General features: G+C 41.5%; 1 protein-coding gene across 2 annotated transcripts in view; it reads left to right on the top strand.

Moving 5' to 3' along the window:
- LOC309370693 ((E2-independent) E3 ubiquitin-conjugating enzyme FATS) overlaps positions 1–27,342 on the top strand; it is a 101,776-nt gene that overhangs the window by 6,711 nt on the left and 67,723 nt on the right. The window contains exon 1 of one of the 2 annotated variants that reach the window (XM_081912679.1): positions 25,882–26,037. The exons of the other annotated variant lie outside the window; for it this stretch is intronic. Within the exon in view, the coding sequence (XP_081768805.1) occupies positions 26,016–26,037 (22 nt within the window). The 5' untranslated portion in view covers positions 25,882–26,015. Of the gene's footprint in view, positions 1–25,881; positions 26,038–27,342 lie in introns of those variants that run through there. 2 annotated transcript variants of the gene reach the window in all.

Here is a 27,342-nt window from a genome sequence, read left to right as displayed (position 1 = left end):
ATACTGAGTCCATTGAAACTTACTCAGTATTGTCTACTCTACAATGGCTACTAGCAGCTCTCCAGAGTTTCGGAGGGGAGTCTTTCCAGCCCAGTTTGGAGATGCCAAGGACTGAAAATGGAATATTTTCTGTGGAAAAGGATGTTCTCTGTGCCCCATCTCCTAAACATTCAATATTTTAAAATGCAGCACTGTACTTCTTTTTCAGGAATCTTCTCCCCTGGACACCAATATATAACATTGTCAGATTATACCACCTCCTGCAAAAAATAGTTTTAACTTGGTCAACACAATTTGTCCTCATCTTCATTATGGGTCCCATTTACATAATTCCATTTTGCTCTCACCTGTCCTGAGTCGGTTGCTAGTGACTGTCTTCCAGAAGACTTTGAAACTCAGGAGCAGTATTTTTCTGAGATACTTCATTTTTTTAATTTGTTGTTGTTGTTCTGGTGTTTGACATTTTCTAATCATGTACAACTCTTGTTGGACTAGATTCTCTTCCCGCAGCCTTGCATATAGTAGACACAATTTGCTTTAATCAGGGCTCTTGGTATTCTGAAGTACTTCAAAACAATTTCTATAGCAAATTTGAATAAATTCAGCAGCAATGTCTGACACAGTGATCAGATGTAATTGCCTACAATTTCACACCCACAGGATCCTTAGGTGACTTCAGCATTCCTGGTGTTCTGGCTTTTCACAGTTTCATCACCATGGAATCCTCTCAAAGCAGCACTGAAACTTTTAATGCAGCTTGAATGATGTATGGAGAATTAGCCACGCAGACCTGATTTTTTAGAATTGGGGACAAAGCACCGTAAAGCAAAGAGGTAGAAAACTCAAGATCTCTTCAGTTCCGTTTCTGTCGAGCCAAGACTATCCTAGACCAGAGATGGGGGCTAATGTTTCTAACAGTGGCGTAGCGTGGGGGGTGCAGGGGGGCCGGCCGCGCCGGGTGCAACATCTGGGGGTTAGGGTTAGGGGCCGCAAATCCACGGGTTAGGGGGCGCAAATTACTTGCCTTGCCCTGGGTGCTGACAACCCACGCTACACCACTGGTTTCTAACCCTTGTGAGTCAAGGACACGCCACCCACTTAGGGATAAATAAGACACAAGGACACATGTATTTTAGGTTAATGGGCTAAAGAAGGCCACAACTTTATTGGTTACAGCATGTGAGTGGTATTGGCTTAGGCATTGAATCAAACAATCTGTATATGACCCCACCCCGCGCAGCAGAATGAGGCACAGGGCTGCCGTGGCCGCTTGAATGCGGCTAGAGCCTGCCCCCAAGCCAGCCCTATTGGCTGGCCTGACGGGCACGGCACAGCAGCTGGGAAAGTGATGCAGGGGCCAAATACGCCCCCCTGCTGATGCGGGAACGGCTCCCGCTCACAACACCTCCCATCTGGTAGGAGGAAAGGCTTTCTCTCACAACATACATCTCCTGCTTGTCTTGATACATACAAAATCTTGTTATATGAGGCAGAATCTTTGGCCGGGCTCATCGAGATATACCGTAATTCTACACAGCAACCAAATAGGCCTGCACAGGAACATAGAAAGCTGCCTTATATTGAACAAAATTATTAGCCCATCTAGCTGACTGGCCTGCTGTGGCTTTCTAGGATTTCACCAGGGCTTTTCTCCCAGCCCTACCTGAAGATGCTGGAGACAACCTTTTGCATGGAAGGCAAATGTTCTGCCCCAGAGTGGTGGCCCTTCTTCCTTAAGTTCCCCTACCAATTCACCCAATCCATTTCTTATCCCTGATAGCAAGCTTGATCTTACTTGGAGAGGCACATGTAGGAACTAGTGATGTTAAATTCTCCAAAATATTCTCAATTAATGAGAATATTATAGAATTTTCATTTAAAATAGGAGAATATTCATTTTAATGGATTGAAAATGATATAATTAGTTAATATACATGTTTATTCATGGGTAAACTTGTTCAGATGGCAACCAAAAACTGTACAGATACAGTGGTACCTTGGGTTACAGATGCTTCAGGTTACAGATTCCGCCAACCCAGAAATAGTACCTCAGGTTAAGAACTTTGCTTCAGGATGAGAACAGTAATTGCATGGCAGCAGTGGGAGGCCCTGTTAGCTAAAGTGGTACCTCAGGTTAAGAACAGTTTCAGGTTAAGAATGGACCTCCAGAACGAATTAAGTTCTTAACCTGAGGTACCACTGTACTTTTATTCAATGGGGCAATGCAGTGAATTCACATTCTTTGATTTTTTGCACCAAACTTGAAATTGAAAATTCAATGTGAATGACTCACGTTAATCACTAAGCCTGCAACTAACCATATATTTACCATCAACTTTGAATTCTAATTATGTCGTGTATGTATCAGATGTAGCTTTTAAAGTAAAAGGAATATATATAAAAAAACTCAGGTCCACTACATGAATATGTTCTTTAATAAGCATATCTATATCGTACAGTATTTTTGGTGCAATACTAATAAAACCAATAAAAAGTTTAAAATAAATGCTATTATTTCCAGAGAATAAAACACAAATAATCAGTAATGACAAATTGCATAACATCAGAAATGCAAATTACTATCTGCTTAGACAAGTAAGGCAACACACAACATACTGTATTTTTCGTCCTATAGGGCGCACCGGTCCATAGGACGCACCTTGTTTTTTTTGGGGGGGGGAATGAATAAAAAAAACATTCCCCCCCCCAGCCGTGGCTGCCGCCCCAAGCCTCGCGTGCCCCACGGGACCTCCCGCCGGGCACGCGAGGCTTGCAGACACCCGCCCGCGGGAACCCCCGCCGGGCTTGCAAGGCTTGCGGATAGCTTCCTGAAGCCTGGCAAGCGAGAGGGGTCGGTGCACACCGACGCCTCTCGCTCTCCAGACTTCAGCGAAAGCCTGCATTCGCTCCATAGGAAGCACACACATTTCCCCTTCATTTTTGGAAGAAAAAAATATTTTTAAAAATAGGCTTTAAGTAACAAGTCTCAAATGTTTATAAATTTATATTGACTCTTAAGAGGATAAGTCACCATCTTCGTCTCTACTGGTAACAGAACTTTCAGTTCCACACTGATCATCTGCGAGATATGGCATTTTTAAAACTAAAAAATAATAATGTTTTCTATAGCTCACATTTCAGAACTGCCAATGGTGAATGACACAATACCCAGTAATGTATCCGGATTAAAAAAAAATTATTCATTACTTACACTGGCAATATCACAGCTTAACTTATTTACTAGATTTTTTAAAATGTGGGTTGTAAAACTGGTTCTTGTATTAGAATTTACAGTTTGTGGAGAATATTCTCTAGAGAATATTCTAGAGAATATTCTCATTCTCGAGAATATTCGCACTTCACATCACTAGTGGGAACAAATTTGGTATGTGATCTTATCCACCACAGGTAAGCCAATAGACACTTCCATTATTTCTTCTAGTCTTGCAGCTACAGATTTTGCTCCTGACCAGGTTTGTGATTGCCTGAATGAAGACTACTTGCTTTGACCAAAAATATATTGGCCTTCTCCCTCTATCCCACTTCCACCCCCTAGTTTAGTAAAGGGATGGGTACAGTCTTGCAGTGCTTGGGACCTTATCCATTGATTACAGAGAGAGAGAGATGCTACCGTTTTCCCACCTTCTCCCTTGGCCTGAGCAGAGCATGCCATTTAACCTTTCTGCCTGTAGTCTCTGTCTGCCCACCCTCCCCAATAATCAAAGTATAATATTCCTTCTGTTTTTTCACTGTTGTCTTTTACCATAGTTTTGGGTTGTCTGAAATAACTTGTTGCACATGCACCCAACTGCAGGGCAGCAGAATCACATTTGACAGCAGAATCACTGAGCTAAGAAACATCACAATACTCTTCTAATTCAGTCACCTAAAATGGTAACATTAGACTTCAAGCACCCCGATAGAAGTTTATCCAGTACCCAAGACAGAAACGAATAAAGGAAACTGAGAATGACTCACTAGCGCACAATGGAATATGGCACACGCGCTGCAGGACTCCCTAACCAGGTGGGTGGGTGAACCTCAAGATGAGATTGTAGAGTCAGGAAAATGCACCCTAAATTAGTACTGTCAGCTTTTAGCACTATGCAAAATCGTATTATCTGATCCCTTTAGTTTTAGACCGTAGTAGTGGAGAGTATGAATAATCTCTGATCTTGATGAGTGTAATACATGTTGACAATCTGATACAAATATAGTTTTAGTAGGCCATTACATGGCTGCAGATTATGGGTTACCTTTGGGAGGGGGAAATTTTTCTTTGTCTCCTATTTCAATGATTATTTTTACCCTTCCTATATGACAGAAAATCTATGAGGAGAAGCAACGCTCTCCTTTGTGCACCTGTTCCTTATTCCTCCCATGCTGGTCTTTTCCTTGGCTTAAGGCCTCTTTGTGCATTCAATTTCTCCTCCAAACCCTTAATTTTTTGGCACGTCTCTGCTGTTTGTTTCTTTGGACTGACTTTTTATTCTCCTGTCTTTGAACCAGGCTGGCAGCTGTAGCAGAAGTCTATTAGTGCTGAGCTTCTAAGCACAAGTACTTTCCCTGCAGTGCTCCTTGCCGAGTTCAACTGAGTAAGAATCTGGTTGGGCACACCAGAGCACAGCGCTAATAAGAGTTCATCTGGTGGAGCAGCAGGAGCTGGTAGTCCTGTGGACTTCAGTAACGGGTGTGGGGGGAAGTATCCCACTTGCAGTTAACTTGCATATAGAGCTGGCAGCAGGTAGGTTTGATCACCCTGAAGCTGTAAGATGAATGGCAAGGAAGAGAGAGAGCTATTACATGTCACATGTTGCTGCTCATTGGTGAAGCAATTTCTAATAACTTTGCCTGGTTACTGAAGTATCCCTGAAAGGATATTGGACCCAGTGTGCCACGTCTCATTTAACCCAGTTTCTAGCCACATTTGCAGAGTAATTTGAGTCATTCTAGCTGGCACAGAGCAAATCTTGTTAAGTGCATGCCACAAATATGGGTCCTTACAATGTCTTGGCAAGGAGGATCATTAGTGCAAAATGCAGTTGAGTAAGTCAGTAGGCTTGATATGTAGCACTTGGCTGTTGACCCAATTATTATAACAGCATGATTTGGTGACTTATTTCTTACGGTGGATGTTTGGAGAGTAGGGCCCCAATAACGAAGCTTCTAAATTCACACCCTTTTTAGCCTGCAGAGTTGAACTTACATTTTTCCAGCAGCTATAGAGTTCTCTATAAATATGGAGAACAGACATAACTTCAAGGAGTTTTGTGCACTGTATGCATTTCTGAAATCACTATAATTCAAATTACAGTGGAACCTCGGGTTACATACCATCCTCCTTATGAATGCTTTGGGTAACAAACTCCGCTAACCCAGAAGAAGATGCTCCTGGTTGTGAACTTTGCCCCGGGATGTGAGCGGATGTCTGGCAGCAGCAGGAGGCCCCATTAGTGAAAGGACGCCTCATGTTAAGAACGGTTTCGGGTTAAGAACGGACCTCCGGAATGAATTAAGTTCATAACCGGAGGTACCACTGTAGAAAAGTACTGCGTTAGTTATGTTAGGCAAGTGTTCTCCAAGCTGGTGCCCTCCAAATGCTTTGGACTACAGTTCCCATCAACCCAAGCCAGTGCAGCTGCATGATGCTGGGACTGATTGGAGTTGTAATCAAAAGCATCTGGAGGGCAGCAGGTTGGTGAAGAGTGTGATAGGTTACCTATGTTCTTGTCTAGGTAAGAGGTTTCTCTGACTACAAGGGCAATCATAAGAGGAAAGTGACCCTCCTCTTCTATCTGCTTTTTTACTTAAACTTTTGAGTAGCAGGTTCTAGCAAGTCCTGTGCATGAGAAGCACTGCCTATCAGAGTGGACAGTACTGGGTTACAGGGGACAACCTGGCTGTAGGGCAGTTCTTTATATTAAAAATATTGTCTCTTAAAAGAATAAACAGCACAGCTATCAAGCAGACACCTTTGGGATTGCTTAGTTGTTCAAAGTGATGCTGCAGAGAAAACAGCTGTACAACTGGACAGAGGAGGGAGGAACTGTATGGCATAATGCTTGATTTGATTTCTAGCTAGCTGGTGAACTTGGCATTCTTTGGCCAGTTCTCAATGACAAATGGATCTCCTTTTATTTACAGCTTCACAAGCATTAAACAATATTTTTTTTTGTACAATTTCATAGCAGTTTTATGGTAGATTAGTATGTGAAACTGACTCAAACATAGTCAAAAAGTTATTTCTCTTGCAGTTCCTCCCCTTCCTTATTTATGATGCATGGTGAGTAACTTCTGCAACATTAGACATTACTCAGGTAGGAGGAGAGAAATAACCACAATTGTAGCTTGATGCTAATTTCACTTACATGCAGGGGAGAAGGAAGGCGTCGTGACACCCGGGGCGGGCGTCACTATGTAGGGCGCATGTATAGCGGTTTGCTGCCGGCTGGGATACTCTGCTTGTGGCAGCTGCGGCAGCACAATGGCTGTAGCAGTGATGGAGGGATCCCAGCACTGTACAACGCTGGAGCAGTGCCAGCAGCAAACCGCTATACAGCGCGTGTGCAGTGTCGCTGCATACAGCGCATGCATGCGACGCCGCACATGTGCTGTACTTAGCAGTTTGCTGCCAATGCTGGGATCCTCTGCTTGTGGCTGCAGCCGCAACTGAGGATCCTCCAAAGGCAGCTGCGGCGGCGTGATGGCTGCTCCACCGTCGGGAGCCCCCACAGGGTGCCTTCTTGTCACCCCCGCAGACATGGAACCCGGGGCGTACCGCCCCCCCCCCTTGTGATGCCACTGCTTACATGTCCGGAGTAGTTAAATTTGTTTAACTGAAGGAAGTTAGCAGATTGTATCTCCCTGTTAGTTCTTAAAACAAAACAAAACTCAGAAGTAAAACTGTTGATCTTCTAAAAAGAAAAAGGAACCTTTCCCTAATATTATTCTGTACCTGAGGACTGGAAGTTGACCAGTGTAACACCAGTTTTTAAAAGAGGGGTCAGCAGAGGAGGGATCCCCAGGAAATTGTTGGTCAGTTAGCTTAATATCTATTCTGGGTTGAAAGCATGATTAAATATAAAATTACCAAGCATATAGCAGAACAAGTCTTGTTGTGGAGCAATAATCATGGCTAGAGCAAATATGTCCTCCCTAACTAATATTGGGGGTTATGATGGAATGAAAATGTTTATAGCATCTGTGGATAAGATGAAATCCATGCCAATGTAAGTGACGAAAAAGAAAACTGCCAATTTGATAATGTCTTTATACAAATATATGGCATAACTATTCTGGGTATACTGTGTGCCATTCTGTTTGCCCTATTTCAACAACGATATTGTAGAATGTGAAGGTGCAGAAAAAGGGCAAACTAAACTGGGGGTTGGATCAATTCCTCTGTGAGAAATGTTCTGACTTTGTAGTTTATAAAAAGAGTGAGTGAGGAGATTTGATAGAAGTGTACAAAATTATGTATAGTTTGAACAATGTGGGCAGAGAGATTTTCTCTCTCTCTTTTAAAGTACTAGAACCCAGTGAATCTGAATGATGGGAGATCCAGGAAGTAATTCTTCACACAGCTAAGACAAGCTGTGGTGAAGGCCACTAACATTGATGGCTTTAATGGAGGATATGACATATTCATGGAGGACAGTGGTTATAGAGGGCTACTGGTCATTTTGGTTATAATAACTCCAGAATCAGAGGCAGTATGACGCTGAATATTCCAGTTGTTGGGAAACGCAGGTGGGACAGTGGTCTTGCAACCAAGTTCTACTTTTGGCTTGCCATAGGTATCTGATTGACCTCTATAGGAAACTGGATACTGGCTGACATAGGTCTTTGTTCTAATCCAGCAGAGCTCTTCTTATTGTGCCTTGTCCTTTATAGTCTTTTGTACAAGTGTAGAAAAGCAGATAACAAACAGGCCAGGCCAATATCTGCTCATTTGGTTGTTGCTTGTCCTAACACAAAGGATGAAGAAAAACTCCTAATGCTTTTAAGGATGTCTGACAATTGTAAACACTTTCAGAGATGCAGTGATTCCTTGTAATAGCCATGTAAGCTCTACTTTCAGGAGCTGTAAGCCTTTTCTGTCTGAGGGGAGAGAGAGAGAGAGAGACAGAGAGAAATATTTAAAGTTTTATGCAGCCTCTTTTCTCAAGCTATTTATGAGGTCTATAATGTAATCAGTACCTAATATGATATTCCATTCTATTCAAGCAGCATAATATCAGTTTGTTAACAAAAATGAAAGAGGAAAAAAAGCACAGATACTTTGCATATCTGAATAATATAGACTTGCCTGGCCTAAAGAATTTTTTTATGTGCTTCCATTCTTTTATCATCAGTGACTAGGCAAGCACACATTTTACAACAGCCATTGTAAAATATAGACTGCATTGTTTTATAACTTAGCTTTTTCTGAAATAAAAAGATCACATTGATAGGGTTCTTTTAAAAAACTAATAATGTATTTTAAAATTTACGTTTCCTCTTTAATGTTAGTAAATCTCTCCAGATTTACAACACAAAGAATTTGCTGAACCATCCTACCCTGCCCCTCTTTAGTCCAGCATTCTTTCCCCAATAATAGATAGTCAGTAGGCAGCCCAAAGTTGGTCTATCAGCTTTTCCTTTCCCCCAGTATCTTAGCTTCTTCTTCCAGAGGTTGGGGATTAACTGGGTCCATTTCTAGAGGGCCTTAAGACTCTCATAGTTATTGAAAATCTCTCTCTCTCTCTCTCTCTCTCTCTCTCTCTCTCTCTCTCTCTGTGTGTGTGTGTGTGTGTGTGTGTGTGTGTGTTTAGCTTGCCTACCACAATACTTGGGATGAAAGAACATGCTGGAAACCAAGATGCTTGTCTTTCTAATGTCTTAATTATTTTGGGGTTGCTGTCAATGATGCCTTGCCTTAGGAAAGCAGGTGTACAACAGTGAAAATTGAAATCCTCTGCTCTATAGTGCTGGCTGTGGCTTTAAAGGAAATAACACAACTGATTTCATCTTCCATTTGGTTTCACCTTCTATTATTTCTCCCATGTGTTGACAGTATGGAATGACTATCTGGAAAGCTTCAGTGTGGTAAAACTTCACTGTGATCATTTCAGTGCCGTAGAACATCAAGGTGACAGACCGTTGTATATCGTCATTCCTTGCAAAAATGAACTTAATCATAACTCAGTCTATCCTGAGTTTGAAGTTCCTTTGTCAGAAATAGCCATTGTGTCGTAGAACTGTTATGCCCATTCCTGCACATATCAGTCTGTGTGTGACATTTCAGAGCCTTGAACCACAGGTTTTTAAAATCGTGTTTTTGTGACCATTTAGAACACATGCAGTCCAGCTGACTTCTCCTGGGCAATTGATCTGCTTCCCTCATGCTTTCATTAGTTTTATCTTGCGTGATTCACAGGGTTTATTGCACCATTAGGCATCTTAAGTCATGTTGGGGTCGATATGTTACAGGAGCAGTATGATCATTGTCTCCCCATAGCTCTTACCACACACTGCTCTGATAGCACAAAAACAATGTGGTACGAATGGATCACCAGAAGCAGTGATGGGGAACCTGTGACCCTCCAGATATAGATGGCCTACATCTCCCATCATCCCTACCTTTTGGCCATGTTGGCTGGGGCTGAGTGCAACAATGTCTGGAAGGGCATGGGCTTCCCATCCCTGACATATTGTTCATGATTACTACGAACACTGGCTTATTGCAAGTAATACTTATGCTGTAAAACACTTACACTGCACGAAATTCTGTGAAAATGGTTCCACATGTTACACAAAGAACAACATGGCTTTCGAGCATGCCTTCAAAATAAGTTACATGGCTTACAGTAGACCGAAGAACCATGTCTTAGTAGACCTTCGAAAAGGTGAAAGTCCTTAACTGACGGAAACTGAGTCATGGGTTGGCACTGGAATGATTCCTCTTGTGTGTTCCCATACCTTCTAGGTGGTTTCTACTTTCCTGAGTTACCAGAATGGTATGGCAACTATGATGAACCTCTAAGAATTGACCTTGATGACACTTCAGCTCATCCTTCAATCACTGAAATGCCAGATCAGACAGTAGCTCCTTAGTTTAAATTTGCAAGAGGAATTTTAAGAATAGAATTAAAGTTAAAGGCTTTGACCAACCCTTCAAGCATAGGACACACCACTGCAGATTCTCTTATTAATTTATTTACGATGCAATGGATGTAATGAGAATGAATATAAATACAGTGGTACCTCAGGTTAAGTACTTAATTCGTTCCGGCGGTCTGTTTTTAACCTGAAACTGTTCTTAACCTGACGCACCACTTTAGCTAATGGGGCCTCCTGCTGCCGCTGCGCTGCCGGAACACGATTTGTGTTCTCATCCTGAAGCAAAATTCTTAACCCGAGGTACTATTTCTGGGTTAGCGGAGTCTGTAACCTGAAGCGTATGTAACCTGAGGTACGACTGTATTAAAAGTTCTGAGCTCTGAACTAAACTCATCTCCTTCAACTAGCTTCTCTAACTTTTACTGAAATGATTCAATATACACTACTAGACTTTTTCCAAAATTGAGGATAGCATTTGGAGGAATTAGGTGTATGGAAAAAAGGGTGCAGAATTTGAAAATCTGGGCTGCCAGATTGACTCTGAATCGTAGCATCTGTTTATCCCTGAAAAATATAAGGTTCTTATATGAGTATTTTCATTGCTGTTGTAAATAATGCAGCCTGTGCATTCATGTGATGCAGAACATGGCTTCAGTGTAGGCAAAAGGGAATATTTTATGTTCTCCATAGATTATTCTTGCTACATGTATCCTTCCTGATTGCTTGCAGAAAAACCAGAGGGATATCTTGTCCTTGGAAACCATTCATGTCTATTTCCTTGTCAGATTCACTGCTATGGGACTTGATAATGGGACTTTTCAACACCCCCGATAGCTCACCATGTATTCATTGGTTTTGCAGTAGAACCAAACACCTCTCCAGACTGCCTGAACATAATTACTTTTTTAGAGTTACAGTACAAACAATGGAAAATCCAACTGCCTCACGGGGTGGCTAGCTGCACTGAAAGTGATTTGGAATACAGTGGTACCTCAGGTTAAGTACTTAATTCGTTCCGGAGGTCTGTTCTTAACCTGAAACTGTTCTTAACCTGAAGCACCACTTTAGCTAATGGGGCCTCCCGCTGCTGCCGCGCCACCTGAGAACGATTTCTGTTCTTATCCTGAAGCAAAGTTCTTAACCTGAAGCACTATTTCTGGGTTAGCGGAGTATGTAACCTGAAGCGTATGTAACCCAAGGTACCACTGTATACCAAAGCATGTGCCCAATTGTTTTACGCAAGCTGTCTCCATTGGTGAATTGTACCAATTGTACCAAACCTTTTTTAAAAAATGGGACAAAGCTGGGTCTCTCATATATTTTGTTCCAACTTTGCCATTACACAAGTCCCATACAGTGGTACCTCAGGTTAAGTACATAATTTGTTCCAGAGGTCCATTCTCAACCTGAAACTGTTCTTAACCTGAAGCACCACTTTAGCTAATGGGGCCTCCTGCTGCCGCCGCGCCGCCGGAGCACGATTTCTGTTCTCATCCTGAAGTAAAGTTCTTAACCCGAAGTACTATTTCTGGGTTAGCAGAGTCTGTAACCTGAAGCATATGTAACCCAAGGTACTGCTGAACTGGACATAATGCTGGTGATTTTTTTAAAAATTAAAAATTATTTTATTTTATTTTATTTTGCAAAGCGGGTAGGAAACTTTTGAGAGCAGGTAGTTTTCATGTGTGGCTGCGTATAAAGAAAACTGGATTTACCAGTCTGTTCATGTCATGTACCCTAAACAGAAATGCAGCACATCTATATCTATATGAACGTGCATGTAAAAATGTGTGCCTTTCATTTTAACAAAATATAACCCTTTTTTGTCCAATCTAACAAACAAGACTTGTTGTTTTGAGTAAAGGAGGTGATGCAACTTCAAAAGCAAGGAAATTCCATTATGGCTGAGGTTCAGCCTTAACTCTTCTGCTGTGTCTGTTATTGTAGCTTTTGCTGAAGAATATGTGACCTTACATAACATTATTGCGTGCTGTCAGTACTAGGAATTGTATTATGCATTAAGGTCTGAAGCACACACAGTAAGCTTTAGCTTTTCCTATTCCAAGTCTGCCAGGCTACTCACATTATTTGAACTCAGTCTTTATGTTTAATTAAAATCAAAATAATTCCTGAACTTCAGGTTAATCCACTCAAGGTGACTTTAATTAGTAGGATTTTAATTTGCAACAAACAAAGATTGCCACTGAAAAACGCAGTGCTTGATGTTCAGCTTTTTTTGAACAATTAAGTACTTAATTGTAACAATAACTATTGGCGTATATTTCCTTGTTGCACAGGAACTAGTTTTTGAATTGGGAGCTGTGGATTCAGTTCTTGTCTAAATGAGTAGCACATTTCACCACTGCTGAGACCTGAGTAGCTTTAGATTTGAGACATATATTAGTCATGCAACATGGAAACCAGTGAAAATGGCAACTTCCTACCCTTTTATTATAGATCGGGGTCACAGAATAATGTGGATTTCCCCCTGGCCAGAAGCCATCAGGAACACTGAAACCAGGTCTGAGGATACATACATGAAGGCTGCACTCCACATGATAAAAAATCTCCTGGCCGTGCAATCCTATGCATGCCTACTCAGAATTAAGTCCTATTCTGTTTAATGGGCTTATTCCCAGGTAGGTATATATAGGATTGCAGCCTGAATATTACAGATGAATGTTTGGTTGTTGGTTTGTTTTTGTTCTTATTAAATTAGTCACGGTATACTAATTTAATAATAAATAAAACCAGAGAGAAAAAATTGAGCCAAGGAGTTGGCTGGATCAGGATAACACAAGGAACACGACTAACTCAGATAGCCGAAAGGGAAGGTGGAAGGTGAACTTAGCTGAGAGTATTACAATAGAATAAATTGGATCATTGGTTCGTGCATGCATGACTCACATTAAATGAGCACAGACTTTTAGATACCTAGCTTTCTCATTTTCATCACAGTTTCCAGTGAAAGCAATCATTATGTTAAAAAACAATGCAACTCTGACATCAGTTTTAACTCTTAACTCTTCTAAGAAACGATTTATTTGTGCATATATTGTGTATATATCTCTTTCTCTCAGAGAAAAATCTTAGTGAGGCACATACTTTCTTCCATCTTTGTGGGTTTGATAATATATTTTCGAAAACAATCAACAGCCTATTTTCAACTCAGATTGTCTCTTGCTTTCATGAGTATGTGCAGGGAGATTACAACTTTCACATGGCAAGATACATCTCTTCTATAGCAGGAGTGAAGAATTTCAGGCTTGGGGAAGAGGACTGAATGCAGCTCTCCAGGCCACTCCACCTGGACCTTGAGACTCTCCCTAGGACATTATTTTGAAATGCACTGTGTTGCATCTAATTCCCCAGAGGCCTCAAGTTTTGAAGGAAACTTTGCACTTCAGTATGCACCCCCACTACCTCAGGAGGACCTCAATGTGTCCCTTTGCAATTAACGGTGTTACATTAGCCCAAAACTATGAACTTCTGCAAATGGGTTAAAACCCAATATGCAGCTGCCTTAAGGCACTATTGAATCAGACCCTCCAAGTGTCCCTATTTTCCTGGGACAGTCCCAGATTTTCAGAAGCCATCCCGGTTTCTGTTTGATCCTGGAATGTCCCACTTTTCCTTAGGACATCCCTATTTTCATTGGAGAAATGTTGGATGATATGGAGTTATGTGACCCCCGAGTCAAAGACATAGGAAACCTTTAGAAGACATCTGAAAGCAGCCCTGTATAAGGAAGTTTTTAATGTTTAATGTTTTATTATGTTTATATATATATATATAATTATTATTATTATTATTATTGAATAGGACATCCCTATTTTCATCAGAGAAATGTTGGAGGGTATGCTGACTTCTAAAACACAGTTTTATTTGCTGTTGTGATCAGCATAGCACAACCAGTGGCTAGACCATGGCTTTACTGTATGCTCATGGCCAACATTTCAAATTCTTAAATGTTCCTTACATATCTTATTTGTCTGTGAGTTTTTGCTAGCTTGACCTTAGGAGGAACATCCCCCAGGAAAAATGTTTGCATTTTATAAAAAGGTCTTACTCTTTACTGAGGGGAAATGCTGGAAGTGTTTGTGGATTACTTTATTTTTCTCATGAAATGCTTGTGGAAGCTACAAACCCAAGGGCCTGGCTTATATATTTGATTTTTCTTGCCCACTGGGTTCAGCTGCAACCTTAAGGTCCAGGCAAAAACACCATGGGGAATGCCAGAGCACACAGCTCATAAGAGCAGCACTGGAGCAAGACAGTCAGCTTTCCCCAAATATATACATAGTACATTTTCACCAAACTTTCCTACTACTGCATGATGGACTTTGGCTATTAATTCTAAATCACTCCATCCTAAACATATATATCCAAGAGAGCCGTTGAACTCCATATAACTATCTTCAGAGGCATAGGGGATGGGCAGACAGTCAGGGCCAACTACCCCTTCCATAGCTTGTGGAAGCCACAAATACCATACCCTCCAACATTTATTTGATGAATACAGGGATGTCCTAAGGAAAGACGAGACATTCCAGGATCAAATCAGTAACTGGGATGGCTTGTATACATCAAGGACTGTCCCTGGAAAATAGGGACACTTGGGGGGGGGGGTCTGAAATATCCTTTCTGGTTTCATGAAAAGAGCCCCCCTTTAGTCCAGCATTCTGTTCTCAGTGGCCAACCAGATGCCTATGGGAACCCCACAAGTCAAAGCTGAGAGTAACAGACTCCACACCTAGTGCTCAGAAACATGTGGAATTCTAAGCCATGCTATGCTAGGGCACAGCTCCATTGAAACAGATAAGGCATAGTTTTTGCTGCCCAGGACTGAAATTGTAACCACATTTAAGATCAGAGTTCTATGTAGTATGTCAGAAAGGTCTTAAAGTTTTATGAAGGAGGCTAATGTATAATGCAGAAGGGAAGTCCCTCTTTAAAAAAAGGTAAATAGATAAAAATTGATCTTGTGCCTCATCTGTCTTTTGCCCCTTCATCTTTGAATGCTTGGGTTCTGGGTACTTTGTGTGTGAGATTGAATGTACAATTGTGAGGATTTTATTTGTTGCTAAGCAACAGGTTTCTTGCTTCTTGATAAAGCTAGATTTGTTTCCTACTGCTGGGCACAAGCTGTCCTGCTCAGACACAGGCAGAATGGCTAACCATTTAAAACTTTTCCTTATTTTGATTCCAGCTGCAGATTGTAGGCCAGATAGGATTTTGCAGTGACCAAAAACATTATCCTTGCTGCTTCCTTTGTCACCCGTGAATCTAGTATAAATATACTTTTAAAATTAAAGTTGGTTGATGGTTTGGCTCACTATCAGAATAGAAAGTTAAAGATCTGCAGCTTTAGTGTTTAAGCTGTGATACGGAGCTTTTCTTTGCCCTCCACTTCCAAATGTAAAGCTCAAGTTATAAAAAAGCAATTACCAGCTATCTTTTGTTGAAACTGGAGATAAGTACAAAATCTGCTTACATTCTACTTTACTTCTATACAATTGTGCTTTGTTTAATCTCTGAAATCATCTGAGCTTCCTAACCAGTTGCAGTGAAATGGAAAAATAGATGATTTCCAAGATTAAACCATTCCAGAGTTGCATGCTGCATATTAAAAGCAAAGCATGTATTGGAAAGGAAGATGGTAAACAAACTGTGTTTAATAAATCTTCACAAAAAAATTCTAAACCAAAATTCTACATACATGCCATCTCCTGCTTCAGATCTGCTTCAAAGCTTATACAGTACTCTTACGACAATGGGCTGACATCTTGTCCAGTAGGGGTGCAGGAAATATACGGCACCTAAGTGCTTTTGAAAATTGTTTTAACTTAACCAAAGTGCACACTATTTTTAATTATTTTATTTAAGGCTGGGGTGGGGAATGTAGTGCTCTCCAGATGTTGCTGGACTCCAGCCCCCATCACCCTTGGCAATTGGACATGTTGGCTGGGGCTGATGGGAGTTGGAGTCCAACAACATCTGGAGGGGCACTGTTTCCCTGGCCCTGATACTAGATACTTACATACCACCCTTAATAGAAATTCACTCCAGGCTGGCTCACAATAAGAAATTGGAGTAAGATACAAGTCCACAATTAAAATACTACTGAGAGTGCACACATACAATCAAAACAAAAAGCACTTTCCAAATTTGCCACCACTGGAAAACCAATTCAGGCAGCAGAATGGAAGACTTGATTATAGTGTTTAAAATATAGCTTCCGTTTTCAGTAGATCAAAGGATTTTTTCCTCCATCTACAATGGCTCAGAGAATAAAAATGTCTCATGGGTGATTTGCTTTCTGAACCTACACAAACACCCACTCACCCCATAAGCACTGTCAGCAGCCAGCTAGTATTTGGCATCTTTTAGAAAGCAAGTAACTCTCCCTGATGTTGCAAGGGAGAATATAGACGTGTGGTTAATGTCTGATTCTCCGATTCAGAAAACAGAGGAAAAGTAGAGCATTTAGTAGCCACAGTGTGCCACAAAACTCATTATTTCTGTCTCAAAGTCTCTACCAGCCCAGACCTTGGAAAAACAACTCTACTTTTATTCGTAAGCCACAAATTCAAGAACGTATTGATAGATGGGAAATTAGTGCAAACTGGGTTTATTTTGTACAACTTATCTCCTCACATCTTTACCTACAGACATTAACTTTAGGCATTTCTGGTCTCCTGACTGAGCCTATGGCTGCTATCACATTGAAGACTGTCAGAATTCTAAGAATAGTGGCTGAATTGTCATCTGCAGGTGTGAAGGTTTATATTTCTGAGATAGCTGGGCATAATGCCATACTGACTGCTTGACATACATGTGAAGTTCAAAAAGGATATTGTAGAGCTTGAAAAAGTGTGGGAAAGGGTGATCAAAATGACGAGGGGCTTGAGCAACACTCTTATGAAGAAAGATTTCAGTGTTTGGGGCCTTTTAGGTTAGGAAAAAGGACATCATACTATTTTGTTTGCTGAGGGAGAAGTAGATAGAGAGTCTTTCTCTTTTTCGTAGGACATTTGGGGCAGACAAGAGGAAGAGTTTGGCACAGTACATAATCACTTTATGGAACTTGTTACCACAAGGTGTGATGATGACCAGCAACTTTAAAAGACATCATACCTCTGAATACCCTTTGCTGGAGAACAATGGCAGGAGAGGGCTTCTCACAGGCGTCTGGTTGGCTCTCTTGTGAAACAGGATGCTGAACTAAATAGGCCTTTGGACTGATCTAGCAGGTCTTATGCAATAATAAGGATGCAGAAGAAGACTATGGACTGGGGCTCCATTTTAGAAACATAGGAAGGTATATAAGAAGCCACCATAGGAACACTGGAAACTGAGTTAATCCTTTGGTTCATCTAGTTCAATATGTCTTCATCAAGGATGAGACACCTCTGCATGTTGTTGGGACACTTCCCATCATTCCTGATTGTTGGGCATTCTGCCTGGGGCTGAAGGTACTTCAGTCACATGTGAGTCCAGTCACACTTGACAGGGCAGAGGTTTCCCCATCTCTGTTCAGCACTGATTGGCAATGTCTCTCCAGGGTTCTAAACAGTGACCTTTTGCAGCTTTACTGGGAGATGCCAAGCATTAAACCTGGGATGTTCTGCAGGTGGTCTTTCATTAAGGTATATACCTGCCTTAAGAAAAACCTAGCACCTGTAGTGTTAACATGTAGCTATTCCACCTCCCAAGAACCATGAGAAAGTATTGTACAGTGGTACCTTGGTTTCATATGCTTCCGGTTACATACGCTTCAGGTACAGACTCCGCTAATCCAGAAATAGTGCTTCAGGTTAAGAACTTTGCTTCAGGATGAGAACAGAAATCGTGCTCCGGCGGCGCAGCAGCAGCAGGAGGCCCCATTAGCTAAAGTGGTGCTTCAGGATAAGAACAGTTTCAGGTTAAGAACAGACCTCCGGAATGAATTACGTACTTAACCTGAGGTACCACTGTATTCCTATTATGCAAGACACTGAAACATCCAATGCAGTAAGAAGTATGGATTCATAAAGACAACTGTGACATTTTCTTCCTACCTGTGTACATTATCTTTTTTTAAAAAAATCATTAAATTTTACAGTTTATATGAAACACTAAAGAAAAAATGCAAGCAATAAACAGAGCTGATATGTGTTACAAAGAACAAATAATCCTGGATAATATTTGAATTCAATTACAGAGGAATTGTTGTGGGCTGTCAATACTAAGACCATTACACTTAACTTTAATATTTTTCTTTACCTGTTCATAAAACCCACAGGTGAAAAAACACAGTCAGAGGCTGGTCATGTTCCTCCATGGTTGTAAAAACAACAAAATCATTCCATACTCCCTGATCCTCCCCCCCCATCAGTTGTATGCTGGCACTGCATTACTTTAAATGTATGTGTCAATTTCACAAGTAAAACTATCCCCCATATCTTCTGGTACCAAGAATCTATAGTTATCCAATGGAAATCATGTCAGGCCTATGCCCATACTCCGGCTGCTGATAACAAATGTCTCCTTTGCCAGGCTGATTTTCTTTTGTGTGGGTTAACCACATCTTGGTCCTGAACTCAACTTTTAGTATGTAGACAGAACCAATGCAATATTGAATTGTCTGAGATTGCACTTTATATCTGAAATCTCTGTATAACATCCACGTTTCTGATTCCCTAAATGTGAATTGCGAGAACTTATTATGGTAGTTTAGGAAGCCATCAGAAGAAATCATTTTCGGTTACTTTGCTTTTAAAAGGACCCATTCAAACTCAGTTTGTCCTTCAATTTCCCAACAACTGCATTTTTTTATTAAGTATATGCTGGCACTTCAGGACTGCCCTAATGTGTTTGAGTGGGATAATGGCTCTTAGTGGAATCACTTAGAGTGCATTGTGACTTTACATGTCTTGGGGGCCAAATTATTTAACACATAAATGTGCTGAACTGTACACTACTGATTTTCCTCTTCTTAAAGCCACTTGGGGAGGATTGAATGCATAAATATTAGTGGGAAAGGGGTACTACTTCCCCTGTTTCCCACAAGTCATTTTCCAGCTTCAAATCATCCTTCAAGCAACTTTTCCTACAGTTGCAGCTTGTGAGGGTGGGGGAGAATTCTGAGCAGGAAAATAGTAGATGGGGAAAAGGTTAAGTGCATCTGTGCTCTTAGTCTCCCCTTCCTGAAGTATATTTTGAAGCTGAAAATGAGAAGCTGTGTTACACCAAGGCAACCCTCACTACTGAATAAGTGGCGCCAACTGCTTTGATCCTGAATCTGAAGTCTTTCTATATTCTGTATTTAGGTTTAAATATGTCTGGTTGCTTAGCTTATAGCTTGCGGAACATAACGCTGAACATGGATGAGAAGTAACCATAGCAATTTTTTAATTTTAAAAAAAAACCCGCACACCCCTAAATACAGATTTCAAAAATGAGCGGCTACTTATGTTCTGGGATATTTGATATATTGCTGGTAATTTATTTTTATTTTGTTTGTCTTACTAACTAGCATAAAGGAAACCAGCTATGTAGAGTAAGACTAGCTTTTTCTTCCAAGGGCATTCTGTAAATGTGACCTAAGCCAATAACATTCTTAGTGGGCTCCCCCCCCCCAACAAGAACCTGGTCTCAAATGCTACCCACTACAAAGGGTTTTACAAGTTCAGTCTGAAGAGAGCTCATTTATCTGTTTCGCAGTGGATCCTGTAATCATCTCTGCAGGCAGTAAGCTTTGCTTCAAGATGCCCAAGATCCATTAACAGATCTCATGATGTTCTTTAGAAAAGAGGCAAAGCCACCTAGACATCATCCAAAGGAAAAGCAAGTAGAGGATTTATTTCAAGGTTGTTTCATTGTCAATTAGATGGAAATGATTTCTCCAGCCCTGCCAAGGATGCCTTTTGTTATGTACTGAGTTGAATAGGATCCAAAAGGCAGCAGTCTGATTGGTCTTAGAACAATAGGATTCAGAATGCAGCAGTCTGATTGGTCCTGGAAAAATAGGATCCAGAATGTAGCAGTTTGATTGGTCCACAGGAGCCACCCAATCCAGCTCCAGGTGGAAGGGAATCCGCAACCTGATTGGCCTACAGGAGAATCCCGGAATTAGCCAATCACGTGGGGCCCATTGTGTAAATAATGTATAAGGCTAAAGGGAAGTTTTCCTTCTGCACATATGCTTTCCCTCTACACATAACTGTGGCCTTATGGGAAGTCTTGCTATGGGAAGCATTGCTTCTTTTCTTTTGCATTCTGGGAACTCTCGCTCATGATCTTTTCTCTGTTTCTGCACACACTGTACGAACCTGTTCCAAACACCAAGACATTCTTTCCTTTGCTCAATTCATCTTAAGTTCATGTTGACCTGTTCTCCATGCATAGCCGAGCACATCTATAGAACTTGATTGTTGTATTCTTTCGTGTTATGATCAATCATTAGTAATTGTTTTATGCCATATAATTAATTAGGAGGTTTCATACTTGCCTAGTCCCAACCTCGTTTCCCAGCCTTTAATCTACCAGTGATTAATGTTCACATGTAATTCCCACCCCTCACATGTAATTCCCACCTTGCATTTGCATTAACCAATAGGCAATGAGTTTCTTTGTGTTTGTACCAACCAATCAGCCACAACCACACCTGTGGCAATGCTTGTGATATTCAATAAAAGAGAGTTCCCGGGACTTCCCCGGCAGACGCCTCTCACATGACACCTACTACTCGTCTCCCGTGATTTTCATTCCTACATCTGGTGACCCCGGACGTGCCAGATCCCTTACGCAGCCTAGCACCTGTACTTCACTCGACTGGAAAAGTCTCAGCGCGCTACTTCGTGAGTATGGGGGGCGATTTGACTAAATTGCAGAAAGAACATGCCAGGGAATTATTTTCTCTAGTTAAACAGCGGGTTGTGGGTGTCAATGTTTCCTTAAAAGAAATTGAACAACTGCTCGGCGAGATCAGTTGCCAATTTCCCTCCTACCCTGAAAGGGGGTCTCTCGAGGTGGGGACTTGGCAAAAGATCGGGAAGATCCTCTTTGCAGAACCGAGGGCTTCAATTCATTGTCTGCTCACCTGGCAGAAATGTGCAGCTGCCGTTGCTAAATTAGGACCCCAGGCGTCTCCTTCGGCCCCTGCCCTTCTGGCTGTTGCAGACAATCCCCCCCCTCCTTATCCTAAGCTTTTGCCTCCATTGCAGCCTTGCCAACCCCTCCCTACACCTCAGCCCACAAACCCATCCACCCCTCCCCTTCCTCCTTTGCCTGCTTTGCCTGCCACAACCCCTGCGTGCTCTCCTACAGGAGCTGTGCGCACCTCACTTTCCCTGGCTAGGCAGAAAGGAATTCTGTTCTTAGAGGAGGAATCTGTGTGGGCTGGGGAATTGCCTTCTGCTTTCCCTATTAGCTCTTTTGTTAATATTAAACAACAACATTCAGAGCCCTACCATCAATTTATAGATAGATTGAAAGAAGCAGTCACCAGGCAGGTTGATAATACTACAGCCCAGAATGAACTGATGGAAAAATTGCCTTTTGAAAATGCAAACACCTACTGTAAGAAGGCTTTGCAGTCAATCATTAACCGTCCTAAATACGATCCGGCTCAGAGGATTCAATCCTGTGCGGAATTTGGCAGCCAGAGCCATGCCATGTCCTTGCTTGCCAGAGCCAATCCAAATTTGGCAGCCAACCAAATGCTTTTAAATGCTGCTCAATATGTAGTTTTTGAAAGTGAATTTAAGCATAGCGCAGTAGCCCTGTCCTGTTGGATGCCCTTACTGTGTTTACTAATGGAGCCCCCTCCAGGGGGGTCGTTGCATGGCTACAAAATGATAAATGGCACAGCCTCTACATTCTTCTACAGAAGTTTGCCCAGCATTCTGAGCTGGCAGCTGCTGTTAAAGTTTTGCATCATTTCTCCACGCAGCCAATTCCATGACCCCATACGTGGCTTCCTTTAATGTTACTTGTGCCCGTATGGTGAACTGCACAAAAACCAACAGTGTAAAAATGGGCAAGGATAACTTCAATTGTTCTGATTATGTAAATATTTCATATATATATGCCTGAAGGCTGGTTCTGGTCGTGTCCAGGCTTCACGTTTAATTACATTCCTGCAAACATCAGCCATGGCACGCCCTGCTGCTTAAGCCGTATGTCTATTATTTTACCCAAGAAGCATCATTTATCCCGCTCTCGATATCGACGTGCTGTAGAATTAAATAATGATTGTGATGATGCTGTCTCTCTCCCTAGCAGATCTGAATATATTTCTCTAGCTGTCTCTCTTTTAGGAGTTCCTGGATTGGCTGTCCGGAATAGCAGAAATATTAACTCTTTAGCTTGCTCCGCAGCAAAGGCTCTGAACTTTACATCACAAGCCCTTCATCTTTTGAATAAGGAGCAGAGTGAACTCCAGCATGGCGTCTTGCAGAACCGCGCTGCTATCGATTATCTATTGATGCTCCATCACTACGGATGCGAACAAGTGGAAAACATGTGCTGCTTTAACATCACTGACAACTCTAAGGCTATTCAAAAACAAATCTCTCATTTGCAAAATCTCACACATCACATCAAACAGGATGTTGGTTTTCCTGCTTTCTGGGATTCTTTCACCCAGTGGCTTACCGCTTGGCTGCCAAACCTTACTTGGCTTCGTAATCTCTTTCAATATGCTATTGTCATAATTTGTATATTGATTCTACTATGCTGCTTCCTCCAATGCATTCCTGGCCTCATAAGTCTTTTCTCTCGGCTTCTCTCTCCCCCTCAGCCACCCAATAAAATCCTCGCCGCTTATTTTGCGAAATGGCAACACCAACAGTAAATCAAAGGGGAGATATGGGCAGATTTATTTCGAGCATGCGTTGGCAAACCACGTATCTCGTAGTATTTTCTGTCCCATCCTCCCTGGCGAACTTATTTTGGGCATTTGCTGGCACACCACTAATCCCGAAATATTTTTGCCTTATTTACCCAGTACGCCTCGCAAAAAAGAAAAGAAAGGGGGAGATAAAGGGAAGTTTTCCTTCTGCACATATGCTTTCCCTCTACACATAACTGTGGCCTTATGGGAAGTCTTGCTATGGGAAGCATTGCTTCTTTTCTTTTGCATTCTGGGAACTCTCGCTCATGATCTTTTCTCTGTTTCTGCACACACTGTACGAACCTGTTCCAAACACCAAGACATTCTTTCCTTTGCTCAATTCATCTTAAGTTCATGTTGACCTGTTCTCCATGCATAGCCGAGCACATCTATAGAACTTGATTGTTGTATTCTTTCGTGTTATGATCAATCATTAGTAATTGTTTTATGCCATATAATTAATTAGGAGGTTTCATACTTGCCTAGTCCCAACCTCGTTTCCCAGCCTTTAATCTACCAGTGATTAATGTTCACATGTAATTCCCACCCCTCACATGTAATTCCCACCTTGCATTTGCATTAACCAATAGGCAATGAGTTTCTTTGTGTTTGTACCAACCAATCAGCCACAACCACACCTGTGGCAATGCTTGTAATATTCAATAAAAGAGAGTTCCCGGGACTTCCCCGGCAGACGCCTCTCACATGACACCTACTACTGGTCTCCCGTGATTTTCATTCCTACATAAGGCAGACATTCTGGGGGCACTTCCATTCCTCCTCACCACTATGAGCTGAATAAAGTGCATGAAATCCATTCTTGACTCCAAGTATATTTCACCTTTGCTCCAGAACTTGTTTCTGGTGCCTAGGCTGAGCCTCGGAATGCATGAAATACAGTGGTACTTCGGGTTACATACGCTTCAGGTTACAGATGCTTCAGGTTACAGACTCCGCTAACCTAGAAATATTACCTCGGGTTAAGAACTTTGCTTCAGGATGAGAACAGAAATCATTCTCCGGTGGCGCGGTGGCAGCTGGAGGCCTCATTAGGTAAAACAGAATATGGGAGCTCTACCAAGAGCCCTCACTTTCATGCCTCAGGAAAATGTTGTCAATGAAGCACATTCCCTTGTTATTTTGAGTGTTTTCCCCATCATCTTCTTTCAAAAGGTCTCCATTTTACCTTAGTCTCCATAAAAATAAGATCAGGGTTACACTGAGATGTTTTTCCCTAACACACACACTGGAACTACTTACCTGCTGACATCCAGACGTCTGCCAGTCATCCCAGAAAGCTGCTTCAGTTGGCTTTTAGATAGGCAATGTTATTCAGCTGTGGTAAAAAAATTTTTTAATGAACTATGGCTTATAGAATTTTTTCTTTGAATTGTTATTTGGGGACCAGTTGTTGTTGTTGTTGCTGTTGTTGTTTTAATATGTCCTCCTGAAGTGTAACTGCAGATGATAGCATTTCAGTGCTGTAATTGCCTATGGTACACAGACTTGTTGCTTTTGTTTGTTTTGTTTCCTGCCATGGTCTCCACTTTATTCTGGAAAAGCCAAAAACCATTCCCGGAAATGTAATTTCACTGATATTTTATTTAATCTTAATACTTGATGGCTAGACATGCTAGACAGAAAAGACTGCATTGGGACTGGCAATACAGGGGGTAGAGAGGATATGTAAGGAACACAGGGAAACTGCCTGGTAATCCTGGATTATTACTTGCTGTATGAAAGATGTAATAGGAGGGGGGGAACTTATAGAGTTTAATTTTTTTAAAAAAAAAATCAATTCTCTAGCTCACTATCACATAATCCTCGCTGTAATGCCAAGCTCTCCTCTTGAAGATATCAACCTGGGAGTTTGAACATTAGGCTTTCTCTGTGCTATCTAGAACCCCTCAGGCCTAACCACTGCAGCATTAAGATGTTATAAAGGAAGTCACTGTGTAATAAACAGATACACATGTGCTGGCCTTTAGGTCCATGTGACGTACAGGTTCTGACAACAACAGGCACAGAGACATGCTGAGCGCTACAGCATGAGGGAGTGTGGCTGTCTCCCCGTTCTTCTGTAAGGTTGTTTATCTTCAGTCAATTTCTCTCCGTAAAGCAGCGAGCCTTTATCCTGCTTGCTCTTTCCCATTGCTTAACGTGAGCAGAGCACAGAAGCCTGAACACACTCAAACCCTCACAAAAAGTTCACCCCTGCAAACATGAAATCCCACTTAGAGGAATTTGCCTTTACATAGTTTTCTATCCTTATTTCAGCCATTGTGATGTATTGGCATATTGCGATGTTTAGCTGGTGATATATTGCGATGTTGAAAACCAGATGTTGCCCCAGCCCTACTCTGCAACTATTCCTCAGTACTGGTGCAATCCAGTATAGGTGACAATCCAGAATGTTGTGGGAGGTAGCAACAGTGTCTGGAGGAAGGAAGGGGGATTTGGAAAAAGTTTCCTTCCTACCCTCTCTGCCAGTAGGATCTCTCTGCTGGATCAAAAGCCTTTTGTGGAACATAGGAAGCTGTCTTATACTGAGTCAGATCATTCTGAATAGCCCAGTATTGTAAACACAGACTGGCAGAGGTTTTCCAGGGTTTCAGGACTTTCCCAGTCCTATCTGGAGATACCAGGGATTGAACCTGAGACTTTCTGCATGCAAAGCAGACACTCTATTCCTGAGCAATGACCCTTGTCTGTGAAATAAAAAGTCTGACTCTAGCTTTGAGCATTGACTGTCTGCTTTAAAAGTTTCCTGTGACATAAGAGTCAAAGCAAAATGATGGCTCCTTGTTATCATGCAAGTCCTGAAGATGGAATCTTAGTGCAAGTGTCATGGTAACATATAAGGTAAACATTCTATCCTAACTTAAACCTCACTGATATGCTTTTGCCAGAGTAGCAAGAGGCAGAGAACCTATATTGTCTACTTGGAAATATCCCAGATCTTTAACTGTGACAATTTTACTTCTTTTTGAATTTACAATTTATTTGCCTTGTGTGGGCCTTAAATCTTTAGTGAAATATGATCCATGAAATCTGTGAAGGTGAGCTTTACTCTCCCCTCTATTATTTATAAAGCACCCAAAGTCTCCTGTGAATTAGACAGGAAGATAAATACTCTTGAATTTTAGATAAACTGTCTCAGGAAGTATTGTTAGTATTATTAACTGCATAGTGCCTTTAAATGCTTTGCAGAACTGAAAACCAAGATACGTCAGTTCTCCAAGGAGCTTATAGTTTTATCAATGGGGAACGAAACAGTTGCATGTTCCTCCATGTTCTCTCTCTTCACCCTCTCTATCTCTCTCTCTCTCTTTCTTTTTTTTAAAAAAATAGTTTTTGAGATGGGCCCTAACGTATTAAAGGAGTCACACTTCACATGTTATTTTCCCCTTGTATCAAGATGGATCGTCCTATTTGGGGGGTAAACATGTATGTATGGCTGAATACACAGCATACATTTGAAGCACATTTAAAGTATGCCTGACATTTGTGGTCATCCTTACTTCTTACTGAGTCACCTTTTCTGCCTTGCACATGGCATTTGAGAAGGTAGCTGCAATTTTGTATAATGAGGGGTTTACCTTAGGTGACACTGGAAACTGCTTCTCTTTGGCATGGACTGTTTTTATTTCCTGAAAATAGGCTAAGAAATCTAAAATCCCCTTAGCATTGCTTTGGGTGTCCATTTTGACAAGCCTGCCTTTATTCCTCATAGCAAAAAAGCAGTGCAGCAAATCAAAAACCATGTCTTGTCTCTGAGATGCTTCACTGAGGGAGGTGTTCGAGTCAACACTACTCAAAAATCTTGTCTAGTGGGGCAAAACCCTATTTGTGCCATCAATTCGGATATATATATATAACATTTTGTACTAGTATATCACCAAGACCAAGACATGGCTGTGGAATCAAAGGTTATGTGGACACCAGTGTTTAGTAACTACCTGGTCCTTATGAGTTGCTTCCTGTGCCTTTGCTATTGATTTTTTACAGCCTCAGTGCTGTGCATACCATAACTCTTGGGGAGTGAGCATGTTTCTGCCTCCGTTTTCATTCTGTTGGGATTGTCTCGTTTATTTAAAAGATGCTGTCTTTCCAGCAAAATGAAGCATCTAAAAGCAACATACAGGGAAAGATCTTAAAATCCTCACAAAATCAAATTCAATTCAAACAACAGCATAATCAGTTGTGGTTTGTGTTGATGGGGCGGATGTATTTCCCATCCCATTTAATTGCTGTATTTAACTACTGGGAGTGGTCATTATGAGTTTTGGGGGCAAGGTGCCATCAGTATGCTGATGATACTCGGCTCTATTTCTGCATAACATCTGCAGCAGGAGAGGTTGTGC

The sequence above is a fragment of the Podarcis melisellensis genome, assembly GCF_964234715.1.
Source record: "Podarcis melisellensis genome assembly, chromosome: 5".
Taxonomy (NCBI): domain Eukaryota; kingdom Metazoa; phylum Chordata; class Lepidosauria; order Squamata; family Lacertidae; genus Podarcis; species Podarcis melisellensis.
This window is presented reverse-complemented; position numbering and strand designations above follow the sequence as displayed.